Genomic DNA, 24,751 nt, shown 5'->3' with positions numbered 1-24,751 from the left:
AGCATTAATAAAATTCCTGCTGCTCTGCCTGGTTAGGACTAACTCCCACTTTGAGCATTTCAAAGAAGCCATGTGGGCAGCACAGTCGCTCAGTGGTTGGTACTGTTGCCTCACAGTACCAGGGAGCCAGGCTCCATTCCAGAGTTGGGTAACCGTCCTTGTGGAGTTTGCACCTTCTGCCCGTGTCTGCATGAGTTTCCACTGGGTCTCCGGTTTGCTCCCACAGTCCAAAGGTGTGCAGGGTAGGTGGATTGGCTACGCTAAATTGCCCTGTAATGTTCAAGGATGTGTACACAAGGTGGATGAGCCAAGGAAATTGCAAGGTTACAGGGATAGAGTGGAGGCTAGGGCTGGTCTGGGTAGGATACTCTTCGGTGGGTCAGTGCATGACTTGATTGACCAAACGTCCTCTTTCTCCACTGTAGGGATTCTATATTAATCTGGAACTCTATGACTTCTCTCACTTACCAGTTTGAGGTCTATGCCTGAAATGTATTCTGGACTTTTTAGATTAGATTCCCTACAGTGTGGAAACAGGCCCTTCAACCCAACAAGTCCACACCGACTCTCCGAAGAGTAACCCACTCAGACCCATTCCCCATATCCACCCCTGACTATGGGCAATTTACCATGACCAATTCACCCTACCTGCACATCTTTTGGACTGTGGGAGGAAACCAGAGCACCCGGAGGAAACCCACACAGACACGGGGAGAATGTGCAAACTCCACGCAGACAGTCACCCGAGGCTGGAATCGAACTGGGATCCTGGTGCTGTGAGGCAGCAGTGCTAACCACTGTACCACCGTATTCCCAAGCATCAGTAACATGTCTACAATTCTACATTCTTTTAAAGTGGCAAAGTGAGCACATCGAACATCAACAACCAGAAATACTGTTTATCTGCTTGACTCGGTTTTTGAAATGCAATGCTTGCAACAGAACAGAAGGCTCACTTGATTTCAATCTTTCATCAGTGGAAGGTGTATTATTGAGATGACACTTGCACTACCTTAAGGAACGTAGCCATTAGTTGGTCACTAAATAACAGTGGGTCTAGAATGAAATAGGCAGGTGGAGGAAACCTCAAAAAAAAAGAACTGCAGATGCTGAAAACCAGAAACAAATTCATAAATTGCTGGAAAAACTCAGCAGGTCAGGCAGCATCTGTGAAGAGAAAGCAGGGTTAACATTTCAGGTCCAGTGACTCTTCTTCAGAACTCAGGAAACTTACATTAAGCAGTTTCTGAAAAGTAAACCTAATGCACAGCTTTGGACTTTGATGTCCAGAACTATAAGGTGACTGCAAATGCCCAATGTTGGTCCAACGTATTATGGAGATAGATGTAAGTTCACCATTAAAGGGAGTAAAACGATGCACAGAGTTGAGACTATGCCTAAATGAGGCATAAAACAAGTGTGAAGTTAGAAATTTGGCTCATAAAGCAATTCAATACATAGCGGAGAAGTATTTTTTTTTCTACTGTTTTTCTGCATGCATAATTTGTAAAAGATTAAGATTGCTTCCTAGAAATAGACAGCATACCAAAGACAGCGGTAGGAATTTGAAGAGATATGTTGGGATGGAAGGGGAGGTGAATTTGTGCTTCAGTGAATACAAAAGAAAATATAAGTCTGATATAACAAGAAGGAAATTAAGTTATGGAGTGGTTGAGTGGCTGTGAACATTTTCTCTTACCTAAAATATCCAATTTTAATCGAAGCTTATCATGACTTGAAATAATAAGAATATTAGTAGGACTAGAGGCATTAATTAAAACTAATTTAAGAATATTACTAACTGATTAATACCTGAGACACAAACGTACTAATGTAGAATAAATAAGATTAGAGAGTTGAATGCACAATTCAACAATTAGTTGAAAAGAAATAAGCACAGGCACCTACTGCTGCCTATTTGAGTCTGTCTCTTTTGTTAAATAGAGGTGTTACATTTCCAATCCACTGGGACCTTTCCAGAGGCTACAGAAGTGAGAACTGTCCCATTAAGATGGTCTTCAACTTAACTGTACTGGACCAGTATTCTGTTGAGTCATATAACTAGGGCAGTAGAAAGGTCCCTGAACTAAATGGTGGAACAAGGGAATCATGTAAGGCAAGAAGTGGCAAGCAATAAAACAGGAAAATGACATGTGAAATGATAATTAGAGAATAGCAGGAAGGGACAGAAAGCATAAGACTGCACTAGCAGATAAGCCTAAAGTTTGCCAGAATGATTAAACAAAACAACATTAAATGCTTTATATCTGAACGCATGCAACATTTGTTACTAAACGAATGAATAAACAGCACAAATAGAAACACATGTGCATGGCCTCATAGCTATTGTAGAGATATGGATGTTAGTGACCAAGGCTCAGACCCTAATTTTCAGTGTATTTGACATTTTGGAAGGAGGGAAAATTGCAAAAGGTGGTGGGGCAGATCTGTTCGTTAAGAACGACATTAGTACAGTAGCAAGAGATGACCTTGGTTTAGAAGGTCAGGATGTAAAATCAGTTTGGAGAGAGATAAGACAGTCAAGGCAAGAAGCCAGTGTGGAAATAGTTTCCCGGCCCTCGAACAGTGGCTACAGTGTCGGATGGAGTATACAGCAAAATGTAATGGTGGCCTGTAGAAAGCTACTCCAATAATTAGAGCTAGTTTTGATCTTCATGTCGATTGAATGAATCAAATAGTGAAAGGTAGCATGGAAGATGGGTTCAAAGAGTATATTCATGAAAATTCCTTAGAGCAGTATGCTCTAGTGCTAACCAGGGAGAAGGCTAATGTGTGATGATGTAGGATTAATGAATTCTCACAGTAAAGGAGCCTCTAGACAACAGTGATCATAACACGATAAAGCTTTACATTCAGTTTGGGGATGAGATGTCTGAGATGAATGCCTTAATCTTAAATATCAGCATTCACAAGGAAACAAAGACAGAGTTGGCTGAAGTGAATTGTAAAATGGGTTAAAATGTGGGGCAGCTGAGAAACAGTGGAAAAGAAAGTTATTTTCCTTACCTCAGACTTAAATGGGGGACACCAATATTTTAAACTGTGGCCTCTCATTCTGTACTCCTACACAAAGGGAAAAATCCTCCTAGCATCCACCCTAGCATATCTCCTTAGGAACTTGATATGTCAGAATACAAGCTAATTCACAAATTCATTGAATTCAGGCCCAACCTGTTAAATATTTAATCTAAAGACTAGACCTTCATCCCAGGAATCAAGTGAACTTCCTCTGAACTGTTTTAAATACAATTCTATCATTTCTTATAAACGGAGACTGAAACTTTACACTGTACAGATGTGGTCTAACAAAGATCCTATATAGCTATATTGCCCAATTTTATGCTCAATTATCCTTGTAATAAATACCAAAATTTCATTTGTTTTTCAAATCACTTGATGCACTGGCATACCGACTTTTGTTTTGGGATTAATGATCCACAGCACCCAGATCACTCTATACTAATGACTTCTGTAGCCTCTCTCCAATTCAAATAAAACACAGGGCTGAATCATAACATTTTATTGGTTATGTGTCAGTTGTGTTGAGTGTTTTGGAAGGTTTTAAATTACAAGGCCGGGCGGGATTTATGTCAAAACAAGGAGCAGTAAAGGGCCACTGGCCCTTCGGGCATGCACCATCATCCGATATAATCATGGCTAATCCTCTGTCTCAACACAATATTCATGCTTAGTCCCCATGCCCCTTGATGCTTTTAAGATCTAAAAATGTATCTATCACTTTCTTGAATATATTCAGTGACTTGGCTTTCACAAGCCTGCTGTGGTAGGGAATTCCCCAGGTTGATGACCCTTTGAGAAAAGACATGCTTACTCATCTCAGTCTTAAATTGTCTACTCTGTATTCTGAGCCAGTGTCCCCTTGCTCTAGACTTTCCAGCCAGGGAACACATTCTTCCTGAGTTGATTCTTTCCAGCCCTATAAACATTTGTATGTTTCTCACATACATATTTCCAACCACATCTTGTTAAGCTCAGCCTACTAACTACCTACCCCAGCTCTCCATGCTCCTTTGTCCAATTCTTACTACATACTGTCCGCTAAGCAACTATATATGAAATGGCAAGTATACCTGACGCCCGAAGTATCTTGATTTAAGGTTGCTCTGCACCAGAACAAGCATTGACAATCTGGCATTGTTGGCCCTCACCAGCAACGTAATGGCACAGCAGACACAAAGCCATGCTCCTCATGGCACACAGTTGATACAGCTGTTGTTTAACTGTCAGGCCTCATAGTTAATCTTTCTTTAGCTACATCCTATTTAAGTACCCTCATTAATTCACCACTACTCTGTCCCCAATGCCCAAAGTAAATCCAATGCTTGTCATTGTCCAGTAGGCAAAGATCACAAGAGCGGCATGGTGGCACAGTGGTTAGCACTGCTGCCTCACAGCGCCTGAGACCCGGGTTCAATTCCCGCCTCAGGCGACTGACTGTGTGGAGTTTGCACATTCTCCCCGTGTCTGCGTGGGTTTCCTCCGGGTGCTCCGGTTTCCTCCCACAGTCCAAAAGATGTGCAGGGTCAGGTGAATTGGCCATGCTAAATTGCCAGTAGTATTAGGTAAGGGGTAAATGTAGGGGTATGGGTGGGTTTCGCTTCGGCGGGTCGGTGTGGACTTGTTGGGCCGAAGGGCCTGTTTCCACACTGTAATGTAATCTAATCTAATCTAAATCTAATCTAAAAAGAGAGCAATTGAACAAATCCAAACATGAGTGTTTTTTCCAGATCGCAAAAGCAAGCAAAAACAAAATGAATAAAGGCCGTAGTTCGCCCCCAGAATCCAAACCAAAGGCTGAACAACAATGATGTAACATTCTGTGATATGTGTTCAGCACAGCTCCCATCCATTGGAAGTGGCCTTCAATCATGTCCTGCCTACTTTGTAGCTGAGCTTTGTCATCCACAAGGAAAGCTTCCTCCTCCTCAGTGTCCTCCTCTCCTGGGAAGACAGCTCTTGCTCACCCAGTTCTTTAGCTTCCAGCATGTCTTCTTGATGTCTGTTCCAATAGCGCAGAGCACACCATGCCATGATCATGTAGCACACTGTCTTGACTATACTTGAAGGCCCTACCAGATTGGTCTGACCAGCTGAACCACCTGTTCAGGAGCCCTATAGATTGCTTCACCACAGTCCTCACTGGTAAAGGTGACCTGTTGGCTGAGTGCTCCTCTTCTAGTTTCAGGCTCGCTTCATTCAGGACCTTCTTGATTGAGTTGCCAGCACTCGCACTGTTTTCCTACAGACAGTTCCCAGTTTCAGTGTCATGGTAAGAATCTACTTAACTCTGCTGTCTCTCAGAATAGTAACACCAGCATGATCTCAAAACACCCTCAAAAAAAAGTGCAGGTGGTAGTTAGAAGGTCGGGTGAAAAAGAAGTGCAAAGAGCAATACAAGTAATACAGGGAGAAATTTTCTCCTGGCTTCTGCAAGACCAAGTACATATATTTTTGTAATTTGCAAAATGCACACCCAACCCTTGTGTTAACTTTGCTTAGGATCTTTGTCTTTCCACACAGCAATCAGGTTCACAGCATGTTGGTGTGTCATGTCAGAGATTATGTGGATTGTGGGTGTGCAGGAAGGCCAATTAAAAGGCCTGCCTCAGTTCTCCGACAGTATTCCAGCTTTCGACATCTTTTACATGCCCCATACATTCATGCCACAACATCTCACCACACCTTCAATTAACCCTCTGCCATTCCATGTCCTACACATTATCCCTGCAAACGCATGTCATCTCAGTTCATCCACCCACTTCAATGCCACAGCACCATACGACACCACCTTGGTCTGTCCAAACCAGCCATACTATCTCCATAATTTTTGTGCATTTTCTTTAGCTACTCATTCAATACACACTTTTTCCAGTCCTCAGGAGCCATTCAAGAACAATTTAAAGCTTTCTTTAAAAAACAATATAAATCTTAATCATTTAATAATCTACAAAATCTCTTAATTCAAAGCCACTATCACAGATACTGAAAGGAGAGGTGATGGTGTGGTGATATTATCTCTGGTCTGTGAAGCTAGAGAGCCAGGTAATGTTCTGGGGTCCTGAGTTCGAATCCCATCATGGCAGATGGAGGATTTTGAGTTCAATTTTAAAAACCTGGAAGTAAAGAGTCTAATGATAACCACAAATCCATTGTTGATAGTCAGAAAAAAAATACATCTAGTTCACTAATGTCCTTTAGGGAAAGAAACTGCCATCCTTACCTGGTCTAACCTACATGTGATTCCAGACCGATAGCAATGTGGTTGATTCTTTATTGCTCTCTGGGAAATTAGGAATGTGCAATAAATGTTAGCCTAACAGCGATGCCCGTGAATTATTTTTTTTTAAATTGCCAAAAGACGACTTAAGTGGAAAACTGTCATTCCCCTAAAGGGCTGACTTGATTTTTAGACAAGAAAATACATCAATGGCATGCTGTTATTACAGGTTCATAAAAACTTTGATTATTCTTGACCCATTACACTACTACCTGCTGATATGAAGACATTCACAGTTTTTTTTGAAACCTAGCCAGGCATTTATAATGGTAACAGCTTTCATAACAAATACTTCCAGCTACATTTCCTGAAAATAACAAAACAGAATGGCGCTCCCATCTCCATCTCAAAGTACAGGGTTTGTCAATCAATGGTGAGGTACAGGGGCAGACATTTGCTTTTAAACTTACAAAAGCAGGTTTAAAAAAAATAGCCAGAGCAGTCAGTCTTTTAATTGTAATTCAAATCATGGCACAAGAGGCTAATTGGTTTTCTTTTCACATTGATCCATCATAGCATTTTCTCCAATGCAAAAATACTTTAAATATTTAAACAATGGCAGTCAAAGTAAGGGTCAGCTTATCTTTGCTCAGCAGATCCCTATGACAATCACTGCATTAAAACACATACCTACATTACAATTCAGCATCTAGTAGTGACATTTCTTGGTGTCCAAATATTTTATACTTACCTCTCAGGATGTTCCAGACTCTTCAGAAGGTTTCCTAATCAGACACAGACTCTCCAAGGAGGTTCTTTTCTTAAAGGACTTTGAAAATTCATCTAGCACACCAAAATCATGATCAAAAGGTAACAGAATTGTTATATGACCAACAAAACGGAGACCCCAGTCTTGCAAGAGGTGCACACGCATATCGCACCTAAGAAATTCCCAACCTGTGAAATGGTTAAGTAAAAAGGGCATGTGGTCAGGAAAGTAGATGCAACTTATTTGTCAAAGGGAAAAAAAAATCCACATTCAGCATTTCAAGTCTAGATTCACATCTCCACAAGGAGACAAAAAAATGCAGATTAGTCTGTTGCAGCTCCATCTCATGATGACTATGTACTAACATAAAGCTACTTTACTCCTAAAGGCCTACTCAAGGAAGAAAGCAGCCTGCCATCTTGTGCTCCTGCTCATTTAGTAAACAAGTGGAAGCATATAATTAATTCCGAAAGTCACACAACATAAACTCATACTGAGAAGAGGTATTGGGAAATAATAGATAATGCAAAGGATTTTGTTGAAATCGTAACGCATGGTAAGTTGATCATTTCAGCAATATTTGGGAGAAGCATTGATGGTTAGTATAAATGGGATCATTGTGAGTTGACATGACATGGAAGAATGCATACTTCTGGTGAAAATCAAACAGATATTGACAGAATTATGTTTTTCAAGGACAAATGTAGAAATCAAATTAATGCCTCCGAATGAAGATTGCCTCTTGGAACTGCCAATGGGTGGTTATTGTGCTTCCAACTGCCTGAAATGTCTGTTCTCTTGGGCACCTTTCTCCTCTTTGTCTGGAAAATTTGAGTAACAAGCAGCATAGTGCCCTACCTTTGAGACCCTGGATGGATTGCATTGCAAATTACCTCCCAGAAAGATCCAGGCATTTGAAGCAGGTCTTCGCAATTCCAGTACCACGGTAGCTCTGATGGTTTATTATACACAGCTAGAACAGTACCGCAGTTAATAATCTGTCGCTCCGGGAATTTCACTGAGGTTTTGCCAGCACCAGGAGAATCACTCGCTCAGTGAAGTCAGAGCAGTAATCTGATGAAAATCTGCCCTTTACCTTTCTATAAAGTGGCAGGACATTGAAAATAACAACTTCTGAACTGACATTTGAAGTTTTACTCCTGGACCATTTTTGATTGTGTTCAATATCTATTCAGTACAATTATTTCCATCCCACAGAGGACTAAGACATTGCAATTTCATTTCTTCGTTCAGGCATGAATTACCAGCAACAAGTACGGGTACATCTGTGTAGGGCAGAAGGTGCCTGGTGACAGCACCACCTGCAAGTTCCCCATCCAAGTTATTCATCATCCTGAATTGGAACTATAATTCCTATGTTGCTTGGTAAAGACCCTGGAACTCCCTCCTTAAGAGCATTATGAATTAACATAAACCTCTGGCTGTCCATGTGATGTAAGAATGCAGCTCAACACTACCTTCTCCACAGTAATTAACAAACAGTAATGCATTGTGGGATTACCAGCATCCTCACACCTCAAGAACAAATAAAAAGACCCATGTTAAAATCAGTTGGTAAATTTACAGGACTCTGTACCATAGAGAAAATTGCAATCAAATTGATATCCTTCTTGTAACCACACAGTTTTGTATTTGCCATATCACCAATATAATGTACAACCTTTACCTGAACAGAATTGTAATGGCTTTTCTATCTACAATGTCGGAATTTTGGAAACTGACCCTGTGCTATGTCTACATTTCTCTTATAATGCTGCCTTCAAGTGCTGAGCTAGCAGCAAGCATAACACCAAAGCACTGGTGCCAAACACTTCTAGAAGGCAGCAGCTATCTCCTGAATATAATCTCCAAAGGCAGATGGTACCATGGTGAAGCTGACCACTGCCTTGTAGGTTGTAAAAACAAGAGATCAGCAGGTACTCTGTCCAGAGATGTGGCCAAATTACAATCAAAAAAGGTGTTTGATTTGATTTATTATTGTCACATGTATTGAGATAGTGAAAAGTATTGTTTTGCACACTAACCAGATACATTATACCTTATATATGTGCATCACAGTAATAGAACAGAATGCAGAATATAATATTATAGCTACTAGGAGAGAAAGGTCAACTCCAATATATGAAAGGTCCATGTATAAGTCTGATAACAGCAGGGAAGAAGCTGTTCTTAAATCTGGCATTCAATCTGAGACAAGAGCCCATATTATCAAAAAAAAGTGTTTTGAGAAAAGAAAACCTGATGGCTTCCTGCATTGCATGTGACAACAATGCTCTAATATACATTTGATTATTTGAGTTTGAAATCGCCATTGAATCTCCCTTGTCTTAAGGAGTTTAATTGGCAGCTAAATAGAAGTGAGTGATTGCCAAACTCTGGCAATCCCATGAAACACACTCTAATGCATCCGAGAGACATTAGGACACTGATACACCATCTAGAAATACTATTATCAACATGTGTCTGCACGCATTCACATCCCTGTGAGCGACTAAAAATCAAGCACAATATCTCTCCATCAAACAGACCTTGCTGAAAACACCATTCACCCTACACAAGTGGCACCAACGCTCCTCTGTTACTCATACGGAGACAGCAGGAAATTTGAAAAAGATTGTCTAGGTATTTCCCCATTCTTGCTAGTCTTCCCCAGACCACAGCTGCAACATTATCTTGAAATTCCTGTCTAAATTCCTTCAGGTACTCAGCTAGTCAACAAGCTAAAAGAGCAACTTTATATAGAATTGATGCACATCGAGTGACTGCATGACTCATTCGTTATGACTAACATGTGAATTCTTAAAGTTATACTGCCATTCACATCGCTGAACATATTCAGCACAAGGATCAGGAGCATAGAGTCATCAAGTCATAGTCATAGAGATGTACAGCACGGAAACAGACCCTTCGGTCCAACCCGTCCATGCTGACCAGATATCCCAACCCAATACAGTCTCACCTGCCAATACCAGACCCATACCCCTCCAAACCCCTCCTATTCATATACCCATCCAGATGCCTTTTAAATGTTGCAATTGTACCAGCCTCCACCACTTCCTCTGGCAGCCCATTCCACACATGCAGCACCATCTGCGTGAAAAAGTTGTCCCTAAGGTCTCTTTTATATCTTTCCCCTCTCACCCTAAACCTATGCCTTCTAGTCCTGGCCTCCCCTACCTCAGGAAAAAGACCTTGTCTATTTACCCTATCCATGCCCCTCATGATCTTATAAACCCCTATAAAGTCACCCTTCAGCCTCCGACGCTTCAGGGAAAACAGCCCCAGCCTAATCGGTGGCTCAGTGGTTAACACTGCTGCCTCACAGCGCCAGGGTGCCAGGTTCAATTACAGCCTTGGGTGACTGTCTGGGGCTGAGAAAGTTTGCACATTCTCCCCATGTCTGCGTGGGTTTCCTCCGGGTGCTCCGGTTTCCTCCCACATTCCAAAGATATGCAGGTCAGGTGAATTGGCCATTCTAAATTGCCCATAGAGTTAGGTGCTTTAGTCAGAGGGAAATGGGTCTGGGTGGGTTTCTCTTCGGAGGGTCGATGTGGACTTGTTGAGCCAAAGGGCCTGTTTCCACACTGTAGGGAATCTAATCAACCTCTCCCTATAGCCCAAATCTTCTAACCCTGGCAACATCGTTATAAATCTTTTCTGAACCCTTTCAGTTTCACAACGTCCTTCCGATAGGAAGGAGACCAGAACTGCACGCAATATTCCAAAAATGGCCTAACCAATGTCTGATACATCCACAACATGACCTCCCAACTCCTGTACTCAATACTCTGACCAATAAAGGAAAGCATACCAAACGCCTTCTTAATAGAACTATTACAAAATAAAATGTCCCAATGAACACACAGTACAGCTGTCTAAGAGTTTCTCTGTGTGTTGTGAAAGCTGGATGGTTATTTGTGGATCTGTGGTGTCAAGTTCTAATTCTGCTTTGACACATTGAATGGAAAAACAGGAACCGAAAAGCCTTCAACAGCACTTTTATTTGTATATTTTTCACAAAAATGTTTTTACTGATAATCATATTTGTATATTTTTCACAAAAATGTTTTTACAGATAATCATACTTGGAAAGCAAACATTTCCATTTCAAGCACCAGCATCAAGTACTGCCAGGTCAGCTTTAGCACAGGTAAAAAAAACATAGGCTCCTCTTACTTTGAGAAAGTGAGGGCTGCAGATGCTGGAGATCAGAGCTGAAAAATGTGTTGCTGGAAAAGCGCAGCAGGTCAGGCAGCATCCAAGGAGCAGGAGAATCGACGTTTCGGGCATAATCAGACATTTCCTTAAGAAGGGCTTAAGCCCGAAACGTCAATTCTCCTGCTCCTTGGATGCTGCCTGACCTGCTGCGCTTTTCCAACAACACATTTTTCAGCTCCTCTTACTTTGACCCAAACTCACAAAAAGCACCCTCATACCTGTGTGGAACGATTCAATTGTCGAATGAGCAATTCTCTAATACTTCTCGATGAGGTTGGTAGCGGTAATGGAAAATTTTCATTTGCAGACAAATTAAGACAAAAGTAAAAAAATTGCCCTCATGCCTTTTTTAAATCTTTCCCCTTCCCTCCTTATAAACATGTTTCCTAGGCTTAAAATCCCCAGCCTAGGCAAAAATGTCTGATCATATGAACTCTATTCCTCTCCTTCAACAGTATAGACCTTGCATTGAATATAAATATAAATATAAATACACAGTTACTGTAATTAAATCATAGCTCAGAATTTAATTATTTTCTGTAATCATAGCTCAGAATTTGCTGTTAATATAGCAATGACTGTGAACTCAAATGTTAATGCACCACAAACCCAGTAATGTGGTGATGATAAGGTGCACGGTATAGTCATCAACAACTACCTTCCACCCCCATCCGGACCCACCCTCACTCCCAACCAAACTATGAATGTCAAAAGTTTGCAGGATTTGAACTGTAAATACCAATGTAACGTCACACATTAGTGTCAGCTCTGAAGAAGGGTCACTGCAGCCAAAACGTTAACTCTGATTTCTCTCTGGAGATGCTGCCAGATCTGCTGAGAAATTCCAGCAATTTCCATTTTTTTTCTGATTGCAAGCATCGGCAGTTCTTTCACTTTTTAACACATAAATTAGGGTTCATATTTCATGATGCAAACAGGTAAATTAACATCCTGATACATTAGTCAACCCTGCAGACCTGGAATCAGAACAAATGGAACTGTCATGTTTCACCCCAGCAAGTAGGAAATTGTTCCAAGAGGTTTTTTTTTAGAAAGGAGAATTATTAATATCTTCAAACCTTTTATTTTACTTCACCATTCTGGCTCTTCTTACTCTCTCATTTAATCTAACCTTCCAACTCAGTTACTTTTTCTGCATCTAATATGACCCAAATTCTCCCCTTTTACTTCTCTGCAGTTTATTCTCTTTCTTTATATATTTCATTGCTTTGGGAAATAAGCTGATAAATGCCATCAGACAAAGTCTCAGAAAAGGTATCCTGTGGTACAGGGGCAGTGTCCCTACCTCTGAGCCAGATTCCTGGCTGGGTTTCATTTCTACCTGCTCCAAATATGTGTCCTAACAGGTTGAATAAAAATATCTCTGAGATCCCCAAGTTTGTGGCTGACTTCTCTTTTTTAGATTAGATTAGATTAGATTCGCTACAGTGTGGAAACAGGCCCTTCAGCCCAACAAGTCCACAACGACCCACCGAAGAGTAACCCACCCCGACTCATTTCCCTCTGACTAATGCACCTAACACTATGGGCAATGTAGCATGACCAATTCACCTGACCTGCACATCTTTGGACTGTGGGAGAAAACCAGTGCACCCGGAGGACACCCATGCAGACACGGGGAGAATGTGCAAACTCCACACAGACAGTCACCCAAGGCTATTTCCAGCGATTTGCAGTGCAAAAATAATCTGACACAAAGGGGACAGAAAAGTTCCAACTCATGGTGCAAGGTAATCCACTCCAGCAACTTTTGGGTCAATGACACTATTAGTTTAAATGAGAGTAAATCTGGTTGCCCGTTGTGGAGTATAATTCAGCAGACCCATGAAATAAATAATGACGGCGGTGGCTCATGAACAGAGTCTTGGAAAAAAAGTTACGCCAGTGCAATGCATAGGAAAGAAAAGTTAAACTTGAAATATTTGAAATGGTAATAATGTTTAAAATTAAATTCCATGTTGTCTGATTTAATGTCACTATCAAACTGTCACAACCACTGTGAGTGTATCTAATCATTTGTCATTCCATAGAGGAGCAGAAGGGGGAGTAAAAGTGTGGAGAAAATGAAAGTAGAAAGGCTCTATACAGTATACCAAGCAGCAGAGGAGTCCAACAGGACAATCACGTCTAGAGCTGACAGAAGCTTAGCTGAGGGTTTCAGCAGCAATGGGCTAGCTTGGGACAGACACGTCTGTGATTATTGAGATGGAAGTCCTCAGTCCTGAAAAAGGTATGGGATCAGAAGCTCAACTCAAGGCCAAAGAGAATACCAAGGTGCAAAAGTTTGGGTCATCCTGAAATGAAAGTTGATGAAGTTCTGAGTGATCAATCTATTTCCTTGTCATTATCACTTCAATTTCTGTTTAAGCATTTTACTCAATATCGAATTCCACAACATCAGAAACTGACCACATTCTGTCTATTTCTCATTTTTCTTACATTTCCCCATCTTTGTCTTGCTTGAATTTGTTTAATTTCCTCTTAGCAGAGAGAACCCATTCTTTCCCTTTCACACTAATGTGCACCTGTCTTATCTCTTATTCTCCTTCTCCATCAGTAACAACCCTTTTGTCTTTTGCACTGTGCCTTGACCTTTGTCACAACTGTAAAAGCAATTCCAATATATTTCAATTTGAAGCAGTCATAATGAACTTAAAACATGAGCTCCATCTCTGCTAGACCTGCTGAATATCTCCAGCTTTCTCTGTGTTTATTTCAGATTTCCACCATCCACAGTACTTTGTCTTTAAATCTATTCCCTTGCCTGCCTCATTAGATCACTGATATTTCTCCAATTCTGTTTTACATTTTGTGAGGTGAGAAAGACGTCAACCAGTTGCATTGCCAGTTTCTTTCATATGCCAAACAAGACACCATTCTAAGATTTCTCCCGTGAAAGACTGCAGTTTTCTCTCCTTTGCTATAATTCCTTCAATAGTTTGGTAAGGTCCAGCTAACAAAAACTGTACTTCTTTTCTCCTTCCATTGACTTTCTCCCTTTTCTTGCCTCTGCCCATTCTCCACTTGAAGAGCCCTTTTTAAAAATGGCTTTTATCATGAGCCATACATTTGCAGCTACCTGACAATTTCAACAGTCAAGGGGTTTATGCTGCATATCATCAGCCATTTCTGGCTTTTTAAAGGCTGCAATCTCCCACAACCCCAGCTCAATATTTTGATTTGCATAAGAGTTCTACTGATCTAACATATACTGTTACTAAATATATGCCATAAGTTGAGTCACAGAAAAGATGTGAACTGATGTCTGCAGGAAAAGCTCTGAACAAGAAATCTTCAAAGAGTGCACAAGCAAAACACTAAAATGGACACTCATTTATTTGTAAAGTTCAGAATATGCCATAGGATAATAAAACCAATCAGGAGTTTAAGAGAAAAAGGCAACATCAGAAATATGTTTTCTACTATGAAGCAGCTTTGGATATAGGTACAGTAGGAAGTTTCCATACAAAATTAACAACTTGGCCACATATGGCTCACAAAGGATGTAACATAAAAATCTCACAATTCTGCCCGAGACCTATAACCTGCTTCTGTTTAGCCACTGTATAAGTGTGAGTTGCAGCACTGATAACAGAATTTAAAAGCTGTTTCTGGTGTCAATAAAGTAAGCTTGCTGGGTACATATAGCTGCTACTAGTGGTCTGCAAACTGCTCCTAGCTGGCCATCTGGTGGCTAAGAAAGAAAATAACTACAGATTCTCTCTCTTTCTCTCTCTCTCTCTCTCTCCTGCCCCCCTCCACCACCCCCCTCCCCTCAGGGCTAAAGATCCCTAACATTGCAGTAGCATCCAAAACTGTGCTCACTATAGAATGGATGATTTTAACCCTGTCTCTTCAGGAAAAGTTGGGAAGGTGGGTCTCTGAAATCCCTCATGTTGCAATGCTACAGAGACAATGCTTTCTTATCACAGCTTGCAATCATGACTTGCTCTTATACAGACAGAGTCACATAGTCATACAGCACAAATACAGCTTCGGTCCATCTCATCCATGCCAACCAAGTTTCCCAAACTAAACTAGTCCCACTTGCCTGTATTTAACCCATATCCTTCGAAACCTTTCTTATTCTGTGCCTATCCATATATGTTTTAAATGTTATAACTGTACCTGCATCTACCACTTCGTCTGGCAGTTCATTCCACTCTCTGCACAAAAAAGTTGCCCTTCAGGTCCCTTGTAAATCTTTGTCCTCTCACCTTAAAAATATGCCCTTTAGTTTTGAACTCACCCCGGGGAAAAGACCATTGCTATTCACCTTGTCTATTCCAAGTAGACAGCAAGGGGATCTACAGGGAGTCATTAGGGTCAGTCTATAAGTGGATAGTCTGGTTTCTCAATTATGTTACCCATGTTCAGCTACTGTTTCAAGCAGTGGTTCGCGCAGAAAAATGCTTTAAGAACATTTTTTATATTAAAACCAAATTCCATTGTCGGGCATAGTAGAGAAAAAAGGAAAATTTATATCTTTTAGATCCTGGGCTCCTCCAATGACCAGGTCTTCCTGACTCACCTTCTAAGAACTCATCAGTCGATATTCTGTTCCATCCATTCGCGAGCTGCCTGTGGATGGGTAACTTGACTGTGTCTATGTAGATGAAGTCTGGGAGTTGAAATCCCCAGACTTCATGCTGCCAAGATAGAGATGATTAACCACCAGCCTCAGTCTTCATCCACCCGATTGTCATCCTGAGTTCAAATATAGCACAACTTGTTCTCAAAAGTAGGACACTAATTATGCAGCTATTTTCATAACATACAGTGCAAGATCTGAACTTCATCTTCAACTGTATAAATATATAAAGGCTAAGATGTTCACAATTTATGACCTTTAACATGAAATGTTTCTAATTTCCAATGGAAATACAGAAGAAATTCGTAAGTTCTATAGCCAATTGATCTAAAACAAATCTACCATTTTTTACGTCAATTTCTTGAGTTAATAAAGTCCTTTGTCACAGATTTCCACAAATTAACTTGCAATTTTTCTAGGCTATTAAGTCAGTAAAAAATGCTTATGCCTAATTCACACTATCAAAGACATTCCCTGAGCCTATCTGATCTGAGAGGAGAGCATGCCATAGATGACAGTATTGTGACCACTGTGCCATGTCATGCTGATGACTGTATTGTGACACACTGTATCATGTCATGCTGATGATAGTATTGTGATCATTGTATCATGTCATACTGATGACAGTATTGTGACACATTGTGTTATGTCATGCTGATGACAGTATTGTGACCATTGCATCATGTCATGTGCACACATCGCACGAGCAATTTAAAGTGTCAAAGTCCGCAAGAGAAAAAACCTTGAATGAAGTTACTTTATGCTACAAATTGCTTTTTGTGTAAGCAATGTCAAAAGGACCAGGTGTTTTAGAAATGGCAAAATACACATGGTATTTACAATATAAGACATAAGACAAAGGAGAAGAATGAGACCAATCAGCACATCAAGTCTGCTCCATCATGATTGATATGTATCTCAAACTCATTGTCCTGCCTTCTCCACTCAAACTTTATGTCCTTAATAATCAAGAACCAATCTCTCTGTCTTAAATAATCTCAATGACTTGACCTCTACAGCCCTCTGCAGCAATCAGTTCCAAAGATTCACCCTCTGGCTGAAGAAATTCCTTCTCATCTCAGTTCTATAGGGCCGTCCCTTCACTCTGAAGCTGCACCCTTTCCTACTGCTAAGACATCTTCTCCACAACTGCTCTATTCAGGCCTCCCTGTATTCTGTAAGTTTCAATCAGATCCCTAATTTCCTCTTGAATTGAATATGCCTCTCCAGAGAGTAGTCAAGGTTTAACCACATTACTGTGGGTCTGTCGTCAAATGCAGGTCTTGGAAATAAGGACATCAGATTTCCTTCCATAAAGGAAACCAGACGGATTTTCTTTTTAAGCAGCAATCAATGGTAATTTCATGGTCATAATAACAAAGACTAACTTTATATCTCAGATATACTAATTGAATTTAAATTCTATCAACTACAATGAGCATCAGTTTGGGCCTCTACATTACTAGGAAATTACCAACTTCCTCAGGGTCAGATGAAAAGAAGTTGTGGTATAGTGGAAATGCCACATCCATCAAAGTTTTACCTGCACATCCACTAATATCATCTATTGTATCCGTTGCTCCCGATGTGGTCTCCTCTACATTGGGGAGACTGGACGCCTCCTAGCAGAGCGCTTTAGAGAACATCTCAGAGACACCCGCATCAATCATCCAAATCGCCCAGTGGCTCAACATTTCAACTCCCCCTCCCACTCTGCCGAGGATATGGAGGTGCTGGGCCTCCTCCACCGCCGCTCCCTCACCACCAGACGCCTGGAGGAAGAACGCCTCATCTTCCGCCTCGGAACACTTCAACCCAGGGCATCAATGTGGATTTCAACAGTTTCCTCATTTCCCCTTCCCCCACCTCATCCTAGTTTCTAACCTCCAGTAACTCGACCTGTCCGGACTTGTCCGACCTGCCCAACTCCTTTTCCACCTATCCACTCCACCCTCTCTTCCCTGACCTATCACCTTCATCTCCTTCCCCACCTACCTATTGTACTCTATGCTACTCTCTCCCCACCCCCACCCTCCTCTAGCTTATCTTTCCATGCTTCAGGCTCTCTGCCTTTATTCCTGATGAAGGGCTTTTGCCCGAAACGTCGATTTTGCCTGTCCTCGGATGCTGCCTGAATTGCTGTGCTCTTCCAGCACCACTAATCCAGAATCATAATCCAAAATGCCAGGCTAATGCTGTAAGACCATGGGTTTCAAGTCCATCATGGCAGATGGTGAACTTTGAATTTCATTAAATCTGGAAATAAAAATTAAAAATTAATCTAATGGGAACCATATAACCATCATTTATTGTCAAAAACCCATCTGGTTCACTAATGCTCTTTGGGGAAGGAAATCTGCAATTCTTACCTGCATGGGCAGCACAACGGCTCAGTAGTTAACACTGCTGCCTCACAGCACGAGGGACCTGGGCTCAATTCCAGCTTCAGATGACTGTCTGTGTGGAGTTTGCATGTTCTCCTTGTGTCTGTTTGGTGCTCCAGTTTCCTCCCCCTGTTCAAAGATGCGCAGGTTAGGTGAATTGTCTGTGGTAAGTTGCCCACAGTGTTCAGGGATGTCGGGGTGCATCAGTCAGGAGAAGTGTAAAAAGTAATAGGGTAGGGAAATGGGTCTGGGTGGGGTACTCTTCAGAGGGTCAGTGTGGACTTGTTGGGCCAAATGGCTCTAAATCCTCTGATATGTGACTCTAAATCCTCTGAAATTTCCAAGAGCTCAATAACAACCGGGGGGGGCAACCAAATGCCAGCAATATCCACATTCCAAGAGAGAATTTTTAAAAACCGTGACTCCTCGGAGCTACCTTTTAAATTGCTGTATCTATTTAGCCTTCTTTATAAAATATTTTATAATTAATGGTCACAATACACCAGTAATAGAGCTATACCACCAATCACTGATCCATCAAATCAAGACTGTATGCAAATGTTGTAATGGATATCCCATTGGGTACTGGTAAGATTAATCTAGACCTTCATATGCTGAATAGAGTGTCTCAAACATTGGTCAGATTGGAACGTGTTTGCTAACCTAATGTACCTCAATTTTCCAGGCTGCAAAAATATCTGCAATTTGTAGACATAATGGAAGAAAAACAAATGCTGTGGACTTAATTAACACAAACATCCTCCTGCAGCAACACAATAAGCCACACTGAGTTTACATTGTTTAAATAATACCTGATATACTAACATTTTCCAACTGGCAGCCACTAAAAAGCTAACGCAATTATAGTGGTCAAACTCTCAAAAATGATGCCAGAATTATGGAAATTATGTTTAAAGAACGATTAAACATTGATTTTAAAAAAACTCAATACACACAACTTTAAAATGCTTAAGTACACTGTTTGATTTATTTTTGAACTCAACATGTTACTTTGTAAATTGAACAACATGCATCACTTAGTGTAACATATACAACTTTTCTCTTTTTACATGGGGTATATTGGTGTAATTATGCTATTAATAGGTAACAAATTGAGCAACTATTTCTTAAAATAAGAAAGATAAAACATTACAAATGATTTATCAATTATTTGAGCAACTATTAATAGGTGATTAATAAGCAAATATTAACCAGTCATAGGATTAATGCAGCATGAATACTATTTCATCTATGAATATTTTACAGACTCCTCCTAAAATCAATTCCTTAAGAGTTCACTGTTACTGTCTCATCAAATAAGAATTAAATAATTCAATCAACATTGGTTTATTTATATAGCAAAAATAATTACTTCAGCAGCTAATGCACAAGTTCACAGTATAATTCAATTAGCGTATAAGGCAATAGCATTAGTTAACTCAAGCAGTATAAGATACTATTCTATAAAAGGATACTGTGCTACTTATCAAATGCATTACTAAATCAGTTTTATGTTATGAACTCAAATTGTGAACTGCATTAAATTTCATTTCACTCCTTGGCAAGATTTTTATTATAAATAATTTTTATTCCGTTCACTCACAGAGATCTTGACTGTTATAAGCAATTGAGAGTATGGAGTATTTTGGTAATATTGTGGGTAATATCATTAATTTTCTGCATTATTCAGTCAGGTTAATGTTTGAACTTTTACAATTATAATGTAAGGCAGTACAGAAGTAGTTGAGTTTCTAAGAAGCTGGAGCTTTTGAAAAAAGTAGAAGACGGAGTACAGGAAGTGTGTTTAATAGCATGATGTAAATGTAACAATCTTCTTCATCAACATCAGCAAAACAAAGGTTATTGAGTTCAGTAAGCAGAGTGGAAGACACAGTCCTATCTGCACCAATGGTGCTGAGCAGGAGATGGTCGAAAGCATCAAGGCCGTGGTCATAAAAATCACCAACAATCTGTTCTGGTCCACCCATATTGACACTACGCTCAAGAAACCCCAACAACACCTCTACTTCCTCAGGAGGCTAAGAAAATTTGGCATGTCCACAAGTTTTTATATATGCAGAAAGCATCCTATCTGGATGCATCACCATGCAGTATGGCAACTCCTCAAGACTGCAAGAAACTAGACAGGATCTTGACCAGATGCGCCAATGGGCTGAGAAGTGGCAGATAGAGTTTAGTTCAGATAAATGTAAGGTGCTGCATTTTGGGAAAGCAAATCTTAGCAGGACTTATACACTTAATGGTAAGGTCCTAGGGAGTGTTGCTGAACAAAGAGTGCAGGTTCATAGTTCCTTGAAAGTGGAGTCACAGGTAGATAGGATAGAGAAGAAGGCGTTTGGTATGCTTTCCTTTATTGGTCAGAGTATTGAGTACAGGAGTTGGGAGGTCATGTTGACTGTACAAGACATTGGTTAGGCCACTGTTGGAATATTACATGCAATTCTGATCTCTCTCCTTTCAGGAGAATGTTGTGAAACTTGAAAGTGTTCAAAAAAGATTTACAAGGATGTTGCTAGGGTTGGAGGATTTGAGCTATAGGGAGAAGTTAAATAGGCTGGGGCTGAGGAGTGACCTTATAGAGGTTTATAAAATCATGAGGGGCATGGATAGGACAAATAAACAGAGTCTGTTCCCCGGGGTGGGGGAGTCCAGAACTAGAGGGCACAGGTTTAGGGTGAGAGGGGAAAGATATAAAAGAGAACTAAGAGGCAACTTTTTCACAGAGAGGGTGGTACGTGTATAGAATGAGCTGCCAGAGGAAGTGGTGAAGGCTAGTACAATTGCAACATTTAAAATGCATCTGGATGGGTATATGAATAGGAAGCATTTGGAGGGATATGGGCCAGGTGCTGGCAGGTAGGACTAGATTGGATTGGGATATCTGGTCAGCATGGACGAGTTGGACCGAAGGGTCTGTTTCTGTGCTGTACATCTCTATGACTATGAGTTGTTAACCACAGTCCAGTCCATCACATAAACCAGTCTCCCATCCAATGACTCCAACTATACTTCCCATTGCATCGGGAAACAACCCAATTAATCAAAGACCCCTCCCATCGCTCTGTCGGGCAGTGCAAATACAAACAAATTCAAGAATGGCTTCTTCCCTTTTTTATCAGACTTTTGAATGGGCCTCTTTAATGCTAATGTTGATCTCTCTCTGCACCTTCTCGGCAGCTGTAACATTGTATCGTGCACTCTGTTCTATTACTCTGATGCACTAGTTTTGCTACAGCTCTACAAATCCCAGGTGAGCTAAAAAATGTGTTGCTGAAAAGCGCAGCAGGTCAGGCAGCATCCAAGGAGCAGGAGAATCGACGTTTCGGGCATAAGCCCTTCTTCAGATTCCGGGCTTATGCCCTAAATGTCGATTCTCCTGCTCCTTGGATGCTGCCTGATCTGCTGCGCTTTTCAGCAACACATTTTTTAGCTCACCTGGGATTTGTAGAGCTGTAGCAAAACCTCGCAGCTCTTAAGCTTGATTCCCCCCATTAATGAAAGCCAAAACACCTTATGCTTTCTTAACAACCCTATCTACTTAGGTGGCAACTTTGAGGGATCTATGTACTTGAACGCCAAGATCTCTCTGTTCCTCCACACTGCCAAGAATCCTGTCTTTAATCCTATATTCAACATTCAATTTCAACCTTCCAAAATGCATCACTTAGCATTTATCCATTTCTCAGCCCAGCTCTGCACCCTGTCTATGTCACGCTGCAACCTGCAAAAGCCCTTGATTCCATCAACGACACCTCCAATCTTTGTGTCGTCTGCAAATTTACTAACCCACCCCTCAATCTCCTCATCCACATCATTAATAAAAACTACAAAGAGCAGAGACCCAAGAACAGAGCCCTGCGGGGCCCCACTCACCACTGACCTCGAGGCAGAATACTTTTCATCTACAACCACTCTCTGCAATCAGCCAACCAATTCTAAATCCAGATGGCCAAATCTCCCTGTATCCCATTCTTCCTGACTTTATGAATGAGCCTACCGTGGGGAACCTTATCAAATGCCTTGCTGAAATCCATATACACCACATCTCCTGCTTGACCTTCATCGACCTGTCTTATCATCGCCTCAAAGAACTCAATAAGATTAGTTAGGCACAACCTGCCCCTCACAAAGCCATGCTGACTGCCTTTAATCACGCTGTGCTTTTCCAAATGGTCATAAATCCTATCCCTCAGAATTCTTTCCAAAACCCTTGCTGACCACAGACGTAAGACTGATGGTCTGTAATTGCCGAGGATTTCCCTATTATCTTTCTTGAAAAGAGGAACAACATTCGCCTCCATCCAATCCTCCGGTATGACTCCTGTGAAGAGTGAGGAAGCAAAAATCTTCACCAGTGGCTTAGCAACCTCCTTTCTCGCTTCCCAGAGCAGCCTAGGATAAAATTACCAACGCTATCCCTGATCATTCTCTTATTCTTCATGTATGAGTAAAATGCCTTTGGGTTCTCCCTAATCCTTCCTGCCAAGCCTTTCTCGTACCCCGTCCTGGCTCTCCTCAGTCCATCTCTGAGCTCCATTCTAGCAAACCTGTAATTCTCTAAAGCTGTGCTTCCTCCACCCTACATAAGCTGTCTTCTTCCTTTTGATGAGAATGTCCTCTGCTGTCCTTAATCTTACCCCTTCTTAGATTTGCTTGAATCAATAGGATCATGGCTGATTTGACATTCCCCACTTCCACCTTCCTGAGTTTTTCCCATAACCCTTGATTCCGCTACTGATCAAGAATCTATCTATATCAGCCTTAAATAGTCACATGGACTCTGTCCTCACAGCTCTCTGTGGCAAGGAGTTCCGAAGATTCTCTACTCTCTGAGAGAAGTAATTCCTCTTCATCTCAGTCTTAAATGGCGTCCCTTTTTTGAGACTAAACCCTCAGATCCTAGATTCTTCCATGAGAAGAAACATCCTCTCAACATTTACCCAATCAAACCCTTAAGAATCACACTTCCAATCTGAGCTCAAACTGAACTAATAGCCTCAACAGTTTGTTTTTCAGTATGCGCAAACTCAGAAATGTAAATACTTTATCACTTAACACAACTGGTACCTAGCTTGGTAGTACTCACTCACATTCCTTCTTGGTACTTAGATTACTTTTTCCAAATGGATTTTTGACCTTTTAAAAAAGTATGGCTACTTTCACAGAACTGAAACCAAAATCCATTTGCATCTAATTAAAAATCAAAATCCAACTGACAATAATGTATTATGCACCTTTATCACAAGCGGTGAACGTTTGGAATGAATTACAGCAAGTTGGTTAAAACTGATCACATCAGTTATGCAGTCACAGAGATGTACAGCATGGAAATAGACCCTTCAGTCCAACTGTCCATGCCAACCAGATATCCTAACCTAATCTGGTCCCATTTCCCAGCACCCGGTCCATATCCTTCTAAACCTTTCCTATATCCTTCTTTCCACTAGACTTTGCAGTCTCCAATATTTTAGGGACATATTTGTGTTATCCCTTGTGAAGACAGAACCAAAATATTTATCTAAGTGGTCTGCCATCGCTTTGTACCCCCATTATAACTTCCTCTCTTGCTCATTGTAAGGGACCTACATTTAACTTCACTAATCTTTTTCCCTTCACATACCAACCAGAGCTTTCGCAATCAGTTTGTATGTTCACACTAAACTTACTTTAGTCTTTCCTATTCAAATACCCATCCAGATGCCTTTTTAAATGTTGTAATTGTACTAGCCTCCACCACTTCCTCTGGCAGTTTATTCCATACATGCACCACCCTCTGCGTGAAAATGTTGCCCCTCAGTCCCTTTTAAATTTTTCCTCTATCACCCTAAATCTCTGTCCTCTAGTTCTGGACTTACCCACCCCAGGGAAAAGACCTTGTCTATTTACCCTATCCATGCCCCTAATGGTTTTCAGAAGGAATTAACAGATATTTTTGCAAGAAAAGCAGTTAAAAACAGTGTTTGGGTAAAAAAAGGTAAATTCATACTTTGCATTGCTCCAGGTTTCCAGAGCCACAATGGAGTTATTGCCACTTTGAGCTGAGGAGTTTCTGACACAGTCATGTTTAAAATGAGCAAGTCAGATTATACAAGTTGTGTGCTAGCATGAGTAATGGATCTCTGCTTATATTTTTAAACTGGTTCTGCCCAATTTATGTCAGATTTGGAGACAAAACCATCAGAAAATCTATGCTCATGAAAGCAGACAGACAGTGGAAATGAAGATTAAACTTTTTGTAACAAAACAAGTATGCATGAAAATGCTCTGGGGCGATTAGTTAGTCTGCACGAAACATTTATTCATTATAAATAAAAGCTTTCAGAGTAGTAATTTGTTTTGTATCCTTCAGATACTGCAAAACAATGTCTATGTTGTAATGGACAAATCTTATCCTGTAGTGCCTTCCTTTTTATGTTTTTATCTGATTTTACTTCAACAAGATACAAATGAGAAAGACAATGTGAAAA

General features: G+C 40.7%; 1 protein-coding gene across 2 annotated transcripts in view; it reads right to left on the bottom strand.

Annotated features, from left to right (window-relative positions):
* Positions 1 to 24,751, bottom strand: part of znf804b (zinc finger protein 804B) — an 870,963-nt gene that overhangs the window by 819,452 nt on the left and 26,760 nt on the right. Inside the window, exon 2 of one of the 2 annotated variants that reach the window (XM_043690316.2) lies at positions 18,249 to 18,392. The exons of the other annotated variant lie outside the window; for it this stretch is intronic. Within the exon in view, the coding sequence (XP_043546251.1) occupies positions 18,249 to 18,254 (6 nt within the window). The 5' untranslated portion in view covers positions 18,255 to 18,392. The remainder of the gene's footprint in view (positions 1 to 18,248; positions 18,393 to 24,751) is intronic. 2 annotated transcript variants of the gene reach the window in all.

Source organism: Chiloscyllium plagiosum, unplaced genomic scaffold (genome assembly GCF_037043375.1).
Source record: "Chiloscyllium plagiosum isolate Xiang-an unplaced genomic scaffold, Cpla_swu_hap1 HiC_scaffold_5, whole genome shotgun sequence".
Lineage (NCBI taxonomy): Eukaryota > Metazoa > Chordata > Chondrichthyes > Orectolobiformes > Hemiscylliidae > Chiloscyllium > Chiloscyllium plagiosum.
The sequence above is the reverse complement of the archived record's forward strand: the minus strand, read 5'-3'. Positions and strand labels throughout refer to the sequence as shown.